General features: G+C 46.9%; 1 protein-coding gene across 1 annotated transcript; it reads right to left on the reverse strand.

Moving 5' to 3' along the window:
* Window positions 1-9,864: 9,864 nt before the first annotated feature.
* Window positions 9,865-14,306, reverse strand: LOC103672133 (olfactory receptor 10X1). Its single transcript, XM_008700801.2, has 2 exons — window positions 14,128-14,306; window positions 9,865-10,808 (listed from the first exon to the last, which is right to left on the reverse strand). Exon 2 carries the CDS (start codon window positions 10,804-10,806, stop codon window positions 9,865-9,867), a length of 942 nt encoding a protein of 313 aa, XP_008699023.2. The 5' UTR covers window positions 10,807-10,808; window positions 14,128-14,306.
* Between the last annotated feature and the right edge of the window lie 836 nt (window positions 14,307-15,142).

The following is a 15,142-nucleotide window of genomic DNA, read 5'->3' on the forward strand; positions in this document are numbered from 1 at the left end:
TCCACCTCCCCTCCCCCATCCATCACCAGCCACCCCCTCCAGGTGAGCCAGACTCTTGAAGACACCTCTGCGCTCTCCCTCTGGTCTTCTGCACATGCCCAGACATCATAAACATCAGTTCTTTTGTGAAGACGTTGTCCAGGAGTCCCTTCCATCTGCTGTTGGGACTAGCACTCTAGTAACAGATCTACTAACGGATTGGGGTCGTTATGCATTGACCTGGGTTTTCCATCCTCAAGAGTAGAAACTCTCACTGGTTTCTCTAGCCTCATTAAGTTCAGTGCTTTGCATATAATGGGTAAAAATAAACCTCTATTGAATGAGGTAGTAGGTAAATAATGTAATAATTTAGGAGCTTGGGAAATTGATGCCCCTTCTCTGTGCCAGAGGTAGAAGGCTGCACCTGTTTCTTGTCTATCAGACAGGGACGCTGTTCCTGCTGGTGACATCGGCCATTCTCACTTTATTAGGCTGTGTGACAAAGACATGATCTATGTGAGGATGATTTGCCCACAGTGTGAACCATACTTGCTATTTTAAAACGCGTTGGTGATCCCAGAGCTCTGTGGGCTTGAAACCATGCAGACGTCACCGGGGCCACCCCGCTTGCTATTTATATCAGTGCAACTGCCTGGGCTCCTGGTTGCTCCTCTCCAAACATGCCACCTCGTCAGTGCCACAGACACAGAGCCTGACGGCACCTGCCTGGCCCCTGGCGGCCCCCACAGGAAGCCACACAAACGTTCGTGCCGAGATGCCTCGGGCAGGGCTCTGCACACAGCCATCTCCCGTGTTCAGAGAAAATGCTTTGTTTCGTTTGCCTTGAATTCTTCATTTGATTATCACAAATTGAATAATTCTAACTCAGTAAACAATTTGGTGACTCAAAAGCTGAGCTCTGTCTGGAAACGTAGTTATTGTCCTAGTCTGTGTCCGCATGGCCCATAGAGAAGACGACAGAACTAATCCGACGTGCGAGGCACTGAGAACTTTCCATGTGCTAGCTTCATACCCCAACGGCCCCATCGCCCAAGCACTTTTGTCCGTTTTTATAGAGGATACAGAGATAGGAGTGATTTTTTTTCTTCAAGATGGCACAGCTTAGGAAATTGTGGAGCTGGGATACACCCGAAGGTCTGGCCATGGAGTTATGGCAGTAAACTGAGTCCCCATCCTATCCTGGCCCCAGTGTAAGCGACTAACCATTGGTGAAGCCAGATGGACTCGGTCAGGTAGAAGCAGGGGTTTGTGGTTGGCTTGTCTGTGTTCAGCAGTCAGACTCAATCCATGGTTTTTTAACATCTCACTTGAATTTGGGCTATGATGTTATGGACTGAATATGGTAGATATGGCTTTGGTCCCGTGCTGGGGTAAGGAGGGTGCTACTCTCCAAACACGGTAGGTCCCCACCTCTCCTACCATCAGCCTCTGCGCGCAGGATTCGCCCTTTGCATACACAATATCCTGTCCTCTCCACATGTGCACAGACCTCTAGCACTTCGCTGCAATGGAACGAGAAACATCCCTTATACCTGTGAACATTTTAAATGTGCCTCTCACGCTTTAACTCCATAACGGTACACATTTGAATATGAGTCAAATAGCAGGGATCTCAGTACGAGATGTTTGCATGACTAAGCTGGTTTTGATTTTAAGCCAATGGAACATCTGGAGAAATTCAAGAGATTCTCAGGATTCTGAGGGATCTGGAAGGCCTAGGGAATGAACGAGGCTCTCACACCTCGAACCTGAGTGAGGCAGATCTTCTCACAGAAGTTTGCCTCGTCCCTTGCCTGCCTGACCTCTGCACTCATTCATGGCTCTGTCTTCGGATGTTTGTCAGGACGCTGGTTACCTGCTGCTTCTGGACGGTGCATGAGCCCCCGCTGCCCCCGCTGGTCGTCAGTAAAGCTGATTTTGCATGTTGGTCTCTGAATCATCCATGGCGAGCGAGACAGGACAGTGTCTTGGCGGGTGAGCCTTGAAGCAGACAGGGACAGCGGTAGCCAGCTCTTATCCCCTCATCATCGGGGACAGAGTCCCTTAGGACGCATTGTCATGGTGACCTACCTCTCCCCAGCAAGACTGGGTCCAAGTCACTCAGAGGCCATCCTATAATGAAAGAGCGAAATCTGGAGGGACATAGCCCTGGAGAGAAGCAGAACGAAGTCGTTGACTTCCCTGCCTGAGTGCCAGCCAGGTGCTGTCTACATCCTTAGACAGACTTATTGACAATTCAAGTTAAAGTCCATCTGGCTTCCTTAAGATTGAGGAAGTAGAACAATAAAGTAAGAAAGTTCCAGATAAATTAATTGTCTGGTGTTTTAGACCATTACCTTTTTTTGAGAAAATATCTGTCACACCCAGACCACCTTGCATCAGTATTACTTGTGTGTTCATGAGTGAGGACAAGATGCTTCAGGTCCTGTTCATACATCTACAAGATCCAGTGGTGGAAACGTCTTTCCCTGCCTGCCCCTTTTCACGTCCCTTCGTGAATACTGCTGGGCTAGGTGGGGACACGGCGGGGCGGGGAGAGCAGGGTCTGAGTCTGGGCAGGGGAGTCATTTCAGGCACTGGATTCCTGGCTCAAATCTGAATCTGCTTCTCGCAATGAGGGGTTTTCCTTGACCACAGCTCTGGGTTCCTGCCTGCCTTTCATGCCCAGGCCATTTCCGTGCTTCTCTGTCTGCTGGAACTGTCACAAACGGGGCAGGTTACCTCCTGTGTTATGTACTGATCTCCCCGTCCCTGCAAGTGTGCAAGCAGAGGTCGAATTGATGTGGGAAATGAGGGCAGAAGGAAGTGTGGATAAAATTAGCCCACTGACAAATACTTGAGGCTAAGGTTTTGCTGGAGGAAAAAACATTAGTGTGACAATAGCAAGGCCTCCAGGGTCCTGTGACTCTTTAGCATATGAAAGACCTTTTGGAAACTCCCCTTTGTCTTTACTTCCCCCAGCTCCAAAGGGTATAAACCTCAACCCTCACCACCTCCCCACTCCCCCCTCCCGCCCGCCCCCCAGCAGCTCTCTGTCCACAGGTCCTGTCCCCATGCTTTAGTAAAGCCACCATTTTGCACCAAAGATGTCTCAAGAATTCTTTCCTTACACCAGTTAGAATGGCAAAAATTGACAAGGCAGGAAACAACAATTGTTGGAGAGGATGTGGAGAAAGGGGATCCCTCCTACACTGTTGGTGGGAATGCAAGTTGGTACAGCCACTCTGGAAAACAGTGTGGAGGTCCCTTAAAAAGTTAAAAATTGAGCTACCCTACGATCCAGCCATTGCACTACTGGGTATTTACCCCAAAGATACAGACGTAGTGAAAAGAAGGGCCTTATGCACCCCTATGTTCATAGCAGCATTGTCCACAATAGCTAAATTGTGGAAGGAGCCGAGATGCCCTTCAACAGATGACTGGATTAGGAAGTTGTGGTCCATATATACAATGGAATATTACTCAGCTATCAAAAAGAATGATTTCTCAACATTTGCTGCAGCATGGACGGGACTGGAGGAGATAATGCTAAGCGAAATAAGTCAAGCAGAGAAAGACAATTATCATATGGTTTCACTCATTTACGGAACATAAGTAGGAAGATTGGTAGGAGAAGAAAGGGAAGAAGGAAGGGGGGTAAACAGAAAGGGGAATGAACCATGAGAGTCTATGGACTCTGAGAAACAAACTGAGGGCTTGGGGGTGGGGGAATGGGATAGGCTGGTGATGGGTAGTAAGGAGGGCACATATCGCATGGTGCACTGGGTCTTATATACAAATAATGAATCCTGGAACATTACATCAAAAACTAGGGATGTACTGTATGGTGACTAACATAACATAATAAAAAATTATTATTAAAAAAAAAAGAATTATTTCCTGGCCACCGGCTCTGGACCCCAACCCTCCAAACCACATGAAAACGACCTCCATTTAGGGTGCAGTATTGGGAAGGGAGCGCACTGTACTAGAAGTAATTTCCCACTCCGCCCTGTAAAACAATAGGGCTACGAACAATGGAACTGAGGCCTGAAGGATTGGGAGAATTACAGTTATCTCTGCACGTTCTCAGCCTGAGTGGTGTGGACTGAGAACTCCCAGAACTAAAACACAAGAGAACAACTTGAGAAATGGGTGACAAATTCACTCTTGACACGTGAAGCCCAAAGAAATGCACCGATATTAGAAATGTTGGCCTGGATCTTAGGCCTGTCTTCTGATTATAACCCTGGAAGTAATAAAAAGTAATCACGAGTATGACAGAAACAGATCTGAGAGCTGTAACCAGAGGAACGGAATCTAGAGAGAGAGGAAAGTGAACAGACCTACTTGAAGAACGGGCTTTGCGGACCAAAAAAGGAAAAAGACCAACAATTAGCCAAGAAAGGAATCACGAGTACAGTCCTGGAGGGTGAGGGGCCAGATAGTTTCAGGAAGGGGGGTGGTGACAATAGAGAGAAATTAAAGTGAAACAGAAGGAGCTGCTCCTACACTTCTTTCAATGGATCAGGAAAAAGATACACAGTTGCCATGTAGTTGATGAGGGGACAGAGGGCAAGCTGAGGACAAAGCAAAAGCTGACACCCCACAACCCCCCCCCCATGGGATGTCCTGGCTGAAAGAAATAACAAATAGTTAATTTATGGAGCCCACAATCCTGCAGGACAGGCGTCTCCCTCAGTTTTAATGTCTTAGCAATTTACAAGAACAAAGCTATCAATAACCTAGCTTCCGGAAGGAAATGTATGTAGACACAATTACATTTCCTTGCTCTCTACAAGCCATTGACAAGTCCTTGAAACAGGCAGAGTGACCTTCCTCTAGGGACTCAATGTTAATACTTTGCTAAGGGCAAAAGGCAGTCCTAGCCTGACCCCACCCCCTCCCCCAGGACCCTGTAAGTCTACTTTAACAAATAAAAATTCCTTTGGAAACTTCCTTTATCTCTACCCCCCAAGCATAGGGCCCACTGATATTATTATTATTGGAGAGTAATAAATGACCTTTTCCCACCAATAGCTCATCCCCTCAAGGTCCTGGAAACCTTGCTTCCAAAATTCTTTAGAATCTCTCCCTAGCCCCCTCCCAACTTGAAAATACTTATAATGGGCCACTCCTCATGACCCCGGTGCTGCTCTTTCTGCCCACACGTCCCATCCCCGTGCTTTAATAAAAACAGCTGTTTGCACCAAAGATGCCTCAAGAATTCCTTCTTGGTCGTGGGCTCCGGACCTCGCCTCACCGATACCGCACACCCGCCCCATAGTGAGCACATACTGTGGACTGGACACGTTGTTAGGAATTTTATTATATCAACCATACAGTGTAGCTACAGTTGCAACCACCCAAACCCCCAAATTAAAGTGGCTTAAATCACAGAATTTTATTTCTCTGCCAGTACAGTGACGAGCCATTGTGATTGGCAGGGTGCGCCGGGCGGGTGGGCTCAAGGTTGTGCAAGCCTGGGGAGGGGAGGTCGGCCCTGCCATCCTCAAAATATGCTTCTGCCGCTGGGGCCAAGACACCCGGTTTTCTTCCTTTGTCTTTTCCCAGCAGCTGATTGCCCTATTGTTTTTAACCTGCCAGAAGCATATGTTGCTCACAGTAAAAACAAACGTGGGCTCCTTTGAAGGGAAGCTCCTGAGGTCAGTGTCTGAGATGCGTTTTGTCCCCCGCCCCACAGCTCCTCCCGGCTGTCTCTTCCCCGTTTCTCCTGGGCGTCTTCAGTGACGCTGAGACACTGAGGCAGAGCAGTCTTGTGTGGGGACAGTGGCCCTCGGGACGGCTGAAACCATCTAGTCGTCCTGTGCGGGTCTGTGTACTGGACGCTCCCGCAGATCTCCAGGAATTTCCAGTCCATGCTCTACCATCATTGTCTGGCCCTTCCACGAGGAGAACGTGAGTTTCTAGAAAGAAAGGAAGGAAAGGAAAGGAAAAGGAAGGAAGGAAGGAAGGAAGGAAGGAAGGAAGGAAGGAAGGAAGGAAGGAAGGAAGGAAGGATAGACTTTCCTTTGGGTCTGTTTTCCCCATAGCCAGAGCAGTGTCTCAAACACAGTCAATTCTTACAACACAGAGAAGGAACAATGAACACTTTGCACATTTAGGTTGAGAACAGAAAAAAACTTGATGTAGGAAAGATGCTGGGGTTCAGAGCACATGGCAAAAAAATTATTCTTTTTTTTTTTTTAAAGATTTTATTTATTTATGCGACAGAGATAGAGACAGCCAGCGAGACAGCCAGCGAGAGAGGGAACACAAGCAGGGGGAGTGGGAGAGGAAGAAGCAGGCTCATAGTGGAGGAGCCTGATGTGGGGCTCGATCCCAGAACGCCGGGATCACGCCCTGAGCCGAAGGCAGACGCTTAACCGCTGTACCACCCAGGCGCCCCCCAAAAAAGAATTCTTAAGACGTCTTCAGTGCAAAAAGCTGGTTTTATTAAAGCACAGGGACGGGACCCTTGGTCAAAAAGAGCTGAACCGGGGTCACGAGGAGTGGCCCCTTATATACTTCCAAGTTGGGAGGGGGTTAGGGAGAGTGTAAGTCTAAGGAATTTTGGAAGCAAGGTTTCCAGGACCCTGAGGGACTAACTAGTAAGTGTGTAATACTGAAGAGGGAAACTGCCCAGCGGCCCAGGCCAGGAGGCCCGTGAAGATGGAAAGTTACTAACGATGAACCAGAGATAACCAGAAGCCCCACTGGCAGCAAGAGATAAGCAGCAGTTTCTGCCTCTGTAAACAGGCTTCCCGTGCTACTGTTCCTGCCTGAAACAGCCCCCACTCCCCCAGTTCAAACCCACCTCCCAGCAGCGGGCATAGCCCTTGGAGCCTGAGTGCCTGCACTCCCCTGTAAGAGCCCTGTAACCCCGTTGCCCGGGGCCCAGAATTTGGAGCACGAGCTCATCTGGCTCCGCCGGCGTAAAATAAATCCGAGTTCTCCTACTTCTCCGAGTGTCACTTGGTCTCTCGCCGGTCTGATTCTTATTTTTCTGCAACATTTCCAGACTGTTCTCTGCAGTGACCGAGCCCATAAACACCCTCTCGGGAACGCACAAGACCTCTGCGGCAACACTGGTTATCCCCGGCCCTTCCAACGCTCACCGCTCGAGAAGGTGTGAATGTCCCCGACCATATTTGCCAATGAGATGAGGCACATTTCTACGTATTTACTTGAATATTTTCATTTAGAAAGGATCTCTTCATAGCTCTTGAACATTTTTGCTATTGATCAGAATGTTTTTTGTTTTTTTTTTGTTTTGGGTACGGATTATATGTATACTGTGTAAGAGCCTTTTGCCAAATGTATGTGTTGTATATATTTTCTCTCATTCTATGGAATTCCTTGCTTAGTCTTTAGATTTTCAAATAAAACACAGATTCAAAAATCATCCAAACAAATACAGAGTTTAGTGAAATTCTTATCAGGCAAACATCTTCCCAATCACCGCCTAGATCAAGGAAAAGAACTTTGCCCCTGGGAGTCCCTCTGCGCGCCCCTCCCTCCAAAAGTAATCTCTACCCCACATTTTACATTAATATTTTCCTGAAGTTTCTTTTCAGTTTATTTACTTGCCCATCCATTTATGAATAATGCTGTTTTAACGAACAAAATTTCTCCATTTCAATTTAATCGATCTTCTCATTTTTCGTTAAGATTTTAATGCCCAGTTTAGACTATCTTTTCCTATCCTAAGGCCATTGTGAAGGTAATTTTCTGTATCAACAATAGCTTTATTATATTTAAAAGTTTATTGTTCTGCCTTTCAAATTCAGGCTTGGTACCCAGAAATGGATTCTTGCTGTTGTTGTTTATGGAAGCAGGTTTCCTCCGTAGGGATATGCATATATGCATATGCAATTTTCCTAGCATGAGTTTTTGAAAAGTCTGCTATTTTCTAACCACTCCGCAAAGCCATATTTATCATAAAGCCAACGCCCCTGTGTGCATGGGTCTTTGGGGGCTCTCTTGTTCTCTGTTGGTCTGTCAGTTGGGCCAATTCTACATGGTAGCTGCATGAGTCTTGATATTTGGTAATATATATACACACACACACACATACTATATATATTATTTTTACATATAACATATGTAAGTTATTTTTCAAGAATGTCTTGTCTAATTGTAAATCCATTTAAATTTTAAATCCCCTTATAGTTTTCATACACAAAAAAAGACACTATGAGGTTTTTCCCTGGGAATTCTTTGAAACATAGGTTAGCATGGGGAGAATGGACATCCAGACCGCACCAAGTCTTCTAATCCATGACATAGCGTATCTCATCATTTATATAGGTCTTTTAGAATTATTTTAATAATGCTTTACAGTTTCTATGCAGAGGCCTTGCATGTCTTTTGTTAAATTTATTCCTATGGCTTTGATATTTTCATAGCTTCAAAATGTGATATATATTTTAAAACCAGATTCCAGTTGTTGCCGATGATGGGGATGCCATCGATGCATTTATGTGCCGATTCAAAAATGATTTGAATGGGACAAAATGGAAATACTGCAAGTCAAAGCTTATGGGATATAGCTTTCCAGTGTTCAGATGGAAATATAGGAAATAATATGCATTATATTACTCTTGTGATACAACCTCCACAGTGCTTCTAATTCTTTTTTTTTTTTAAAGATTTTTTATTTATTTATTTGACAGAGATAGAGACAGCCAGCGAGAGAGGGAACACAAGCAGGGGGAGTGGGAGAGGAAGAAGCAGGCTCCTAGCAGAGGAGCCTGATGTGGGGCTCGATCCCATAACGCCGGGATCACACCCTGAGCCGAAGGCAGACACTTAACCGCTGTGCCACCCAGGCGCCCCAGTGCTTCTAATTCTAAGTCTTCTGGGCGATGTCAAGATCTGAGGCTGTGGTCATCTGGTTTCCTTCATTACACATCATATGTCTGCTGAAATGATTCCGAAACAACTGCCACTGTCAAACCCTTCAATATCATGATATTGTGTGTGTGTGTGTGTGTGTGTGTGTGTGTGTGTGTGTGTGTTTAGCCAGTCATAGAACACGCCGGCTCTACTGCCGTGTCTGCTTGATGGATCAACGTTCCACGATATCCTAGATATTCAGAAGTGAGCGTCTGACTGTCACTAGAAGGACACAGTCATGAACAGTGTTTTTAAAAAGCTTCAGTAATCAGGGGTGTCTGGGTGGCTCCATTGGTTATGCATCCAATTCTTGATTTGGGTTCAGGTCATGATCTCAGGGTCATGGGATCGAGCTCCGTCTCAGGCTCTGTGCTCAGCTCAGAGTCCCCTTGGGGTTCTCTCTCCCTCTCTTCCTGCCCCTCCCCCCATTCATGCTCTCTTTCTCTCTAATAAATAAATGTTTGAAAAAAAAAAAACCTTCATCCACCAGTATGGCAGTGGACTTAACAAGTTGAGATATCAATCCCGACATGCACAGACAGTTGGCGATTTCTACATGGTGTATCACCTACTAGAAATGGCTTATCTCCTGGGAGGCGCAGCCCAATGCCTCACAACGTTGCCAGGAAAAATTCCTCAGCCATTGTGTCCTTAGACATAGATATAACATCTCTTAGTGTTGTGGTCACAGGGGTTGTTTTTCCCTTCTACAGTGTTGCTCTTCACCTTCCCTCAGTGATGCGGGACGCCCGGAGGCTGACAGCAGAAGCCCTCGGTCTTCAGAAGCAGCCAGTAGAAGGACGAGTGGTTGAACAACTTTCTTAACAAACTAAGTAAAAGTCTGTGATGCTTTAGTTCCCAGACTCAGTCTCTGGATTCCTACATGACCACCTCTGGAAAAAGGGAAATGGCACCGGCTTCTCCTGACGTCACAGGATAAATGTCTACTGACGTCGGGGGACAGTCAGTCACGGCAATAATCCAGGATTATTTATTCAAGAAGCTCCTCTTTCCCAGCACCTTCCTTAAGGCATTCTTCATGTCCTTATTCCTGAGGCTGAAAATGAGGGGGCTGAGGAAAGGAGTGATGACCGTGTAGGGGACCGCCATGAGCGTGTCATCTCCTCCCGAGGCTTCTGGCTTCAGATAGACAATAGCGGCAAAGCCGAAGTGGACAATGACCACTGTGAGATGCGAGGCGCAGGTAGAGAAGGCCTTCTGCTTGCCCTCGGCTGACGGGATCCTGAAGACGGTGGAAAGAATGAACACGTAAGTGGTGAGGATGAGCAGGAAGGTGCCCGTCAAGCCTGACACTGAGATCGCCGTCACAATGGATTCTGTGAGGTCGCTGTCTGCACAAGACAGCCTCACCACCGCCCGCATGTGGCAGAAGAAGTGTTTGACCAGGTTGGGGCTGCAGAAGGAGGCCCTGAATATCAGCACAGTCTCTATCAGAGAGATAAGGAAGCCTCCAGCCCACGCGGAGGCCACAAGTTGTCCACACACCACGTCGGTCATAAGCAGTGGATATCTGAGAGGGTTGCAGATGGCCAGAAAGCGGTCATATCCCATCAAGGTGAGGACGATGCAATTGGTGCCACCGAGTCCCAAGAAGAAACACATCTGCAAGCCACAGCCCGCGACTGAAATGCTTCTGTGCCCAGTCCGCAGATCCGCCAGCATCTTGGGGATGATGGCCAGTGTGTAGCAAGTCTCGGAGAGAGAGAGGGCCCCAAGGAAGAGGTACATAGGGGTGTGGAGAGATCTGTCCACCCAGGTTAGACCCATGATGGCCAGGTTACCTGTGAGGCTGAGAAGGTAGAGGCAAAGGAAGACCACGAAGAGGAATATCTGCACATGTGGGTACATGGAGAAGCCAACAAGAACGAATTCGTTCAGGACCGTCTGGTTGACCTTCGTTGTTTGCATGTCTGAAATTGGAAAGAAACAACAAGTGAATATTCCATTCTCCATTATTCTTTGAAAATTGTGGTGTGAATAAGACAGATGATCAGAGTTATAATTACTAACTGATTTTTCATTTAGTTTAGCAAAACACCATGTGTAAATAGGCTATGTGTTTTCCTAATTTTAACTCACTCGTTACACCTTTTTTCGGCAATCAATTCCTGATCACTTATTGGGTGGCTTAATTTTTGAAAGGACTTTATTGGCTGGTAAGATAATGAGGGAAAAGATTCTAATGGACATCCAGATAAAGGGAATTCAGGTGCGTTACGTGAGCCAGGTTTGATCTCTGAACACTAAAAAAACTACGGTAGTTAATACACAGTCAGGGTCTGACAAAGCGACTTCCACATATAATATTGTCTGTAAATATGCAATGAGTGAAGGTTGATAATTGGTTTGTTAGAAATTTGGGGACCACTTTTGGACAATGGCTTGTAACTGCCAGGAAGCCCAAAGTCGTCATCTCTTCTTGAAGAAGACATTTGGGTCCTGAAATAGTAAAAGAAAGTAAAGCACATGTTCCCTTCCCTGTACTCTGAGGAGAGGGAGATAGGACACTCCCGGACCCTTCAGATTAAAAGTGATTGATTAGAGGGGCGCCTGGGTGGCTCAGTCGTTAAGCGTCCGCCTTCGGCTCAGGGCGTGATCCCGGCGTTCCGGGATCGAGTCTCACATCGGGCTCTTCCACTGGGAGCCTGCTTCTTCCTCTCCCACTCCCCCTGCTTGTGTTCCCTCTCTTGCCAGCTGTCTGTCACACAAATAAATAAAATCTTAATAAATAAATAAATAAATAAATAAATAAATAAATAAATGTGATTGATTAGAGTACGTGGACGGTATTGATAAACAGACACTTGATCCAAGCACAGGGCAGGTAGCAGCTGAAGATTTGCCCGTTTCTTCAGTGCCAAGCCTAGCATCTGAAAAAGAGAAATGCTAGAGATTCTGTGAATTCTTCGATAATTCCGCGTCTGATTTCATCTCATCCTCCTCTAACTTCCGCGACATGCTGCCTTTCCTTATATACAACACGTTCCCTGTGTTGTGCTATAGCGAGCTATTGTTCCTCCTCTCCCACCTGCCCACATACCTAATAATAGCAGTGATCAGGCCTGCCTTTTGCCAAATCCCTTGTAATGTTGATTGGGTTTACTCTGGACAATGCAAACGGGAAGCGCAGGGCTCAGCCGCGGGGGGCATGTGGCAGCTGTGATGATTTCCCTCGTTCTAGAAATAAGACAGTTGTGTCTACGATGTGGCATATTTGTAGCTAGAATCCAACTGTTTTGACTTTAATTGTATATTCTTTCCATTTATCAATGTTTTTTCCTTGAGGAAAGAGGCTGTCAGTCCCGGATTTCGGTACGTCTCACAGTGCTAATACAAGGGGTATTAAGAAGGTAACGAGTCCCGACACGTGTTGCGCGGCTAGGTTAGTTATCCAAAAGAGCGCTGCATCTGTAAACAGCTTCCCTTTTACTTTGTTACTCAGCATTGCAGAGTGTGCTGGGCGAGAGATAAACAGACCTTCCGCTCTCAGTTAGGTTTGGTTCAGGCGAAGATGAAGCCTCTGTCAGCAGAATCGAGCTGGTCACTGACCGAATAGGCAGTAGGAAAATGGTCTAAATTATAATTATATAATTTTAACATGTACAAATAAATATAAATAAAATAGAGTTCTATCATTATAAACTTTGATTATTAAAGGCTGCAGAAATAATCCACAGCCCTACGGACTCTTAGAGATCTCCTTAATTCTTTTGTCCTCCTAGACCTGACGAGACTTTTCTTTCTTGGCCACATGCGAACCATGTGACTAATCTTGCCCACCACCCTTTCTTCTTTCCTGTTTCCCACTTCCTCTCAGTGTACCCATACCTGCTCCCTGTGGGTGGTAATCTCCCCAAGAGAAGACCAGAGCATTGTTTTGTCTTCCTGCCTGTGGCAGTAATATTAGGAGGGGCAGTGTCTAAATGGTCGCCGGGCTTCCTTAGGGGCATTTCAGGCAAGGCTGCCTAGCACCCGAATTTAGTGTCTCCACACCCACACTTGCAGCTTGTTGTTCGATTTTCCCCTGCAAACAGCCTCCTGTCTCAGACGACTTTCTCCCCTCCCACAAACACTGGATCCCCTACGCCCTTCCGCTTATCGCTAAGCCTTGTGCACAATTCCTGCCTCCGGAGAGCACTTTACACACGAAAGTTTCCTAGTCCTCTTGACCCTTCACAGGATCTCTGAAGAAGAGCAATTGGACTGTGGAACTCAAAGATGAATCGCTGAGTACCCAGAGTGGGGTGAGGGGGAGAACCGAGGGGCAAAGCAAGTTGTTTTTAGTACCTGGTGTCCTCGGTGCAGAACTCAAGCTCTTTCTTTTCTTTTTTAAAGATTTATTTATTTAATTTAGAGAGAGAGAGAGAATGGGGAGGGGGAGGAGCAGTGCAGGGAGAGGCAAAGGGAGAGAGAGTCTTAAGCAGCCTCCATGCTGAGCCTGATGCGGGGCTCGATCTCACAACCCTGAGATCATGATCTGAGCCGAAATCAAGAGTCAGACACTTAACCGACTGCACCACCCAGGGGCCCCACAAGCNNNACCAATTGCAGAACAACCTGATTTCACACAATACGCCGTGTCCCCTCCTAAACAGCCCAGAGGGCTTGGGTTCAAACCCATCATTACACTGAGAAGCATTTTGAAAATGCACATTGTCAGCAATACCTATTCCAGGGCAGCTTGTTCCTTACCTAGTTCTTTTTTTTTTTTTTTAAGATTTTATTTATTTATTTGACAGAGAGAGAGACAGCCAGCGAGAGAGCGAACACAAGCAGGGGAGTGGGAGAGGAAGAAGCAGGCTCATAGCAGAGGAGCCTGACGTGGGGCTCGATCCCAGAACACTGGGATCATGCCCTGAGCCGAAGTCAGACGCTTAACGACTGCGCCACCCAGGCGCCCCAACCTAGTTCTTACCTAATGGTGCGCTCAGTGCCTGCTTGGTGGACCATCAGTAGTAGCGGGTAAATTTCAGACTCCCCCCCACTCTGACATATTCTGATGTCTGTGTGTGTAGTGGGGTGAGGGTATCATAGCCCACCCTACCCTCACCTGTCCCTGAAGTTTTCCCTAAATCAACTTGTACCAAATTCAGTTTGGAATATGGATCCACTGACAAAGAAATACACACCCTTCCTTCCCCAGTCACAGAGAAATGGTAACTTGAAGAAAATGCAGGGACTATGAATTGTGAGGAAAACAGAGTCAAATCATCTACCAGAGTTTCCTACCTTGTGTGTTTTATCAGGGCCCAAAGCCAACTCAGTGCTCGGGTTATACTCTTCCACGATGGTCCTCACGTTGTTGGAAACATGCTTTGTTCTTCACTCAGAAGAGACAGAGATCCGCTTACTGTAAAAGTCACTGGCCTAACGCTGCATTTTTAGCTTTATCCTGTTAGTTTAATGACCTTGGGAAGTCCGTGAACCTTCTGGGTCTAAGTGTCCCTAGCTGGAGAGTGAGAAAAGGGCTCTGATTTTGTGCAAGCTTCGGCTTCCTGTGGCCTAGAGCTTCTGACGTGAGCCGTGAGGCTGGGCCACGCGGGCTCTGTTCTGTTTCTACCACTCGCTAAACCACAGTGGTTAAGAACCTCTTCTACCAGTTCAGAGGTGCTGTCTGATCATCACGAGGGCCTGAGGTTCCTCCGCTCTAGAGGCTTGGCTCTGGTTAGGAGACCCTCGGGGATTCCTCTCTCCTTTCATCAGAGGGAGCAAGAGAACTTTCTCGCTCGACTTTGTAATTTCTCTCATTAGTTACAGGGCTTTGTGTAACCGTGACTAGTAAAACTCTGCTGGGGATCTCTGGGGATTTAAAACTTGCAGAGTTCATATTCTGTCCGTGCTAATTCGCAAGTTTTGTTTTGGCAGAGGGGGGAGGGAGGCTCATCCCCAGTGCCCCCCCTCCCTGACACTCTCACCCTCTCATCACCAGCTCCCCTCCTGGGTATTTGGGAAGGGCTCACATGTCTGAAGACTGTCCTCTGAGAAGGAATGGTCTCTTCTTACAAGGAATTTGCACCTTGGTGGAGGAAAGGAGACGGAGCCCATGGAAAGGGAACGGCACTGTTGGGTGCCGAGGGCTGAAACTGTTCAGAGGAGACGGGACACGTTGGAGCTGAGTGGTCAGAGGAGGAGCCATGGAGGAGTGCTGGGAAAGACCATAAAATAAGAGGCTGGGATCCCCGTTCCTGGGATACATTGTTGTGGTCCAGCCCTTGCAATGATGTAATGACACAAAATTGATTGA

The sequence above is a fragment of the Ursus maritimus genome, unplaced genomic scaffold (assembly GCF_017311325.1).
Source record: "Ursus maritimus isolate PB19 unplaced genomic scaffold, ASM1731132v1 scaffold_2, whole genome shotgun sequence".
In the NCBI taxonomy this organism is placed as follows: domain Eukaryota; kingdom Metazoa; phylum Chordata; class Mammalia; order Carnivora; family Ursidae; genus Ursus; species Ursus maritimus.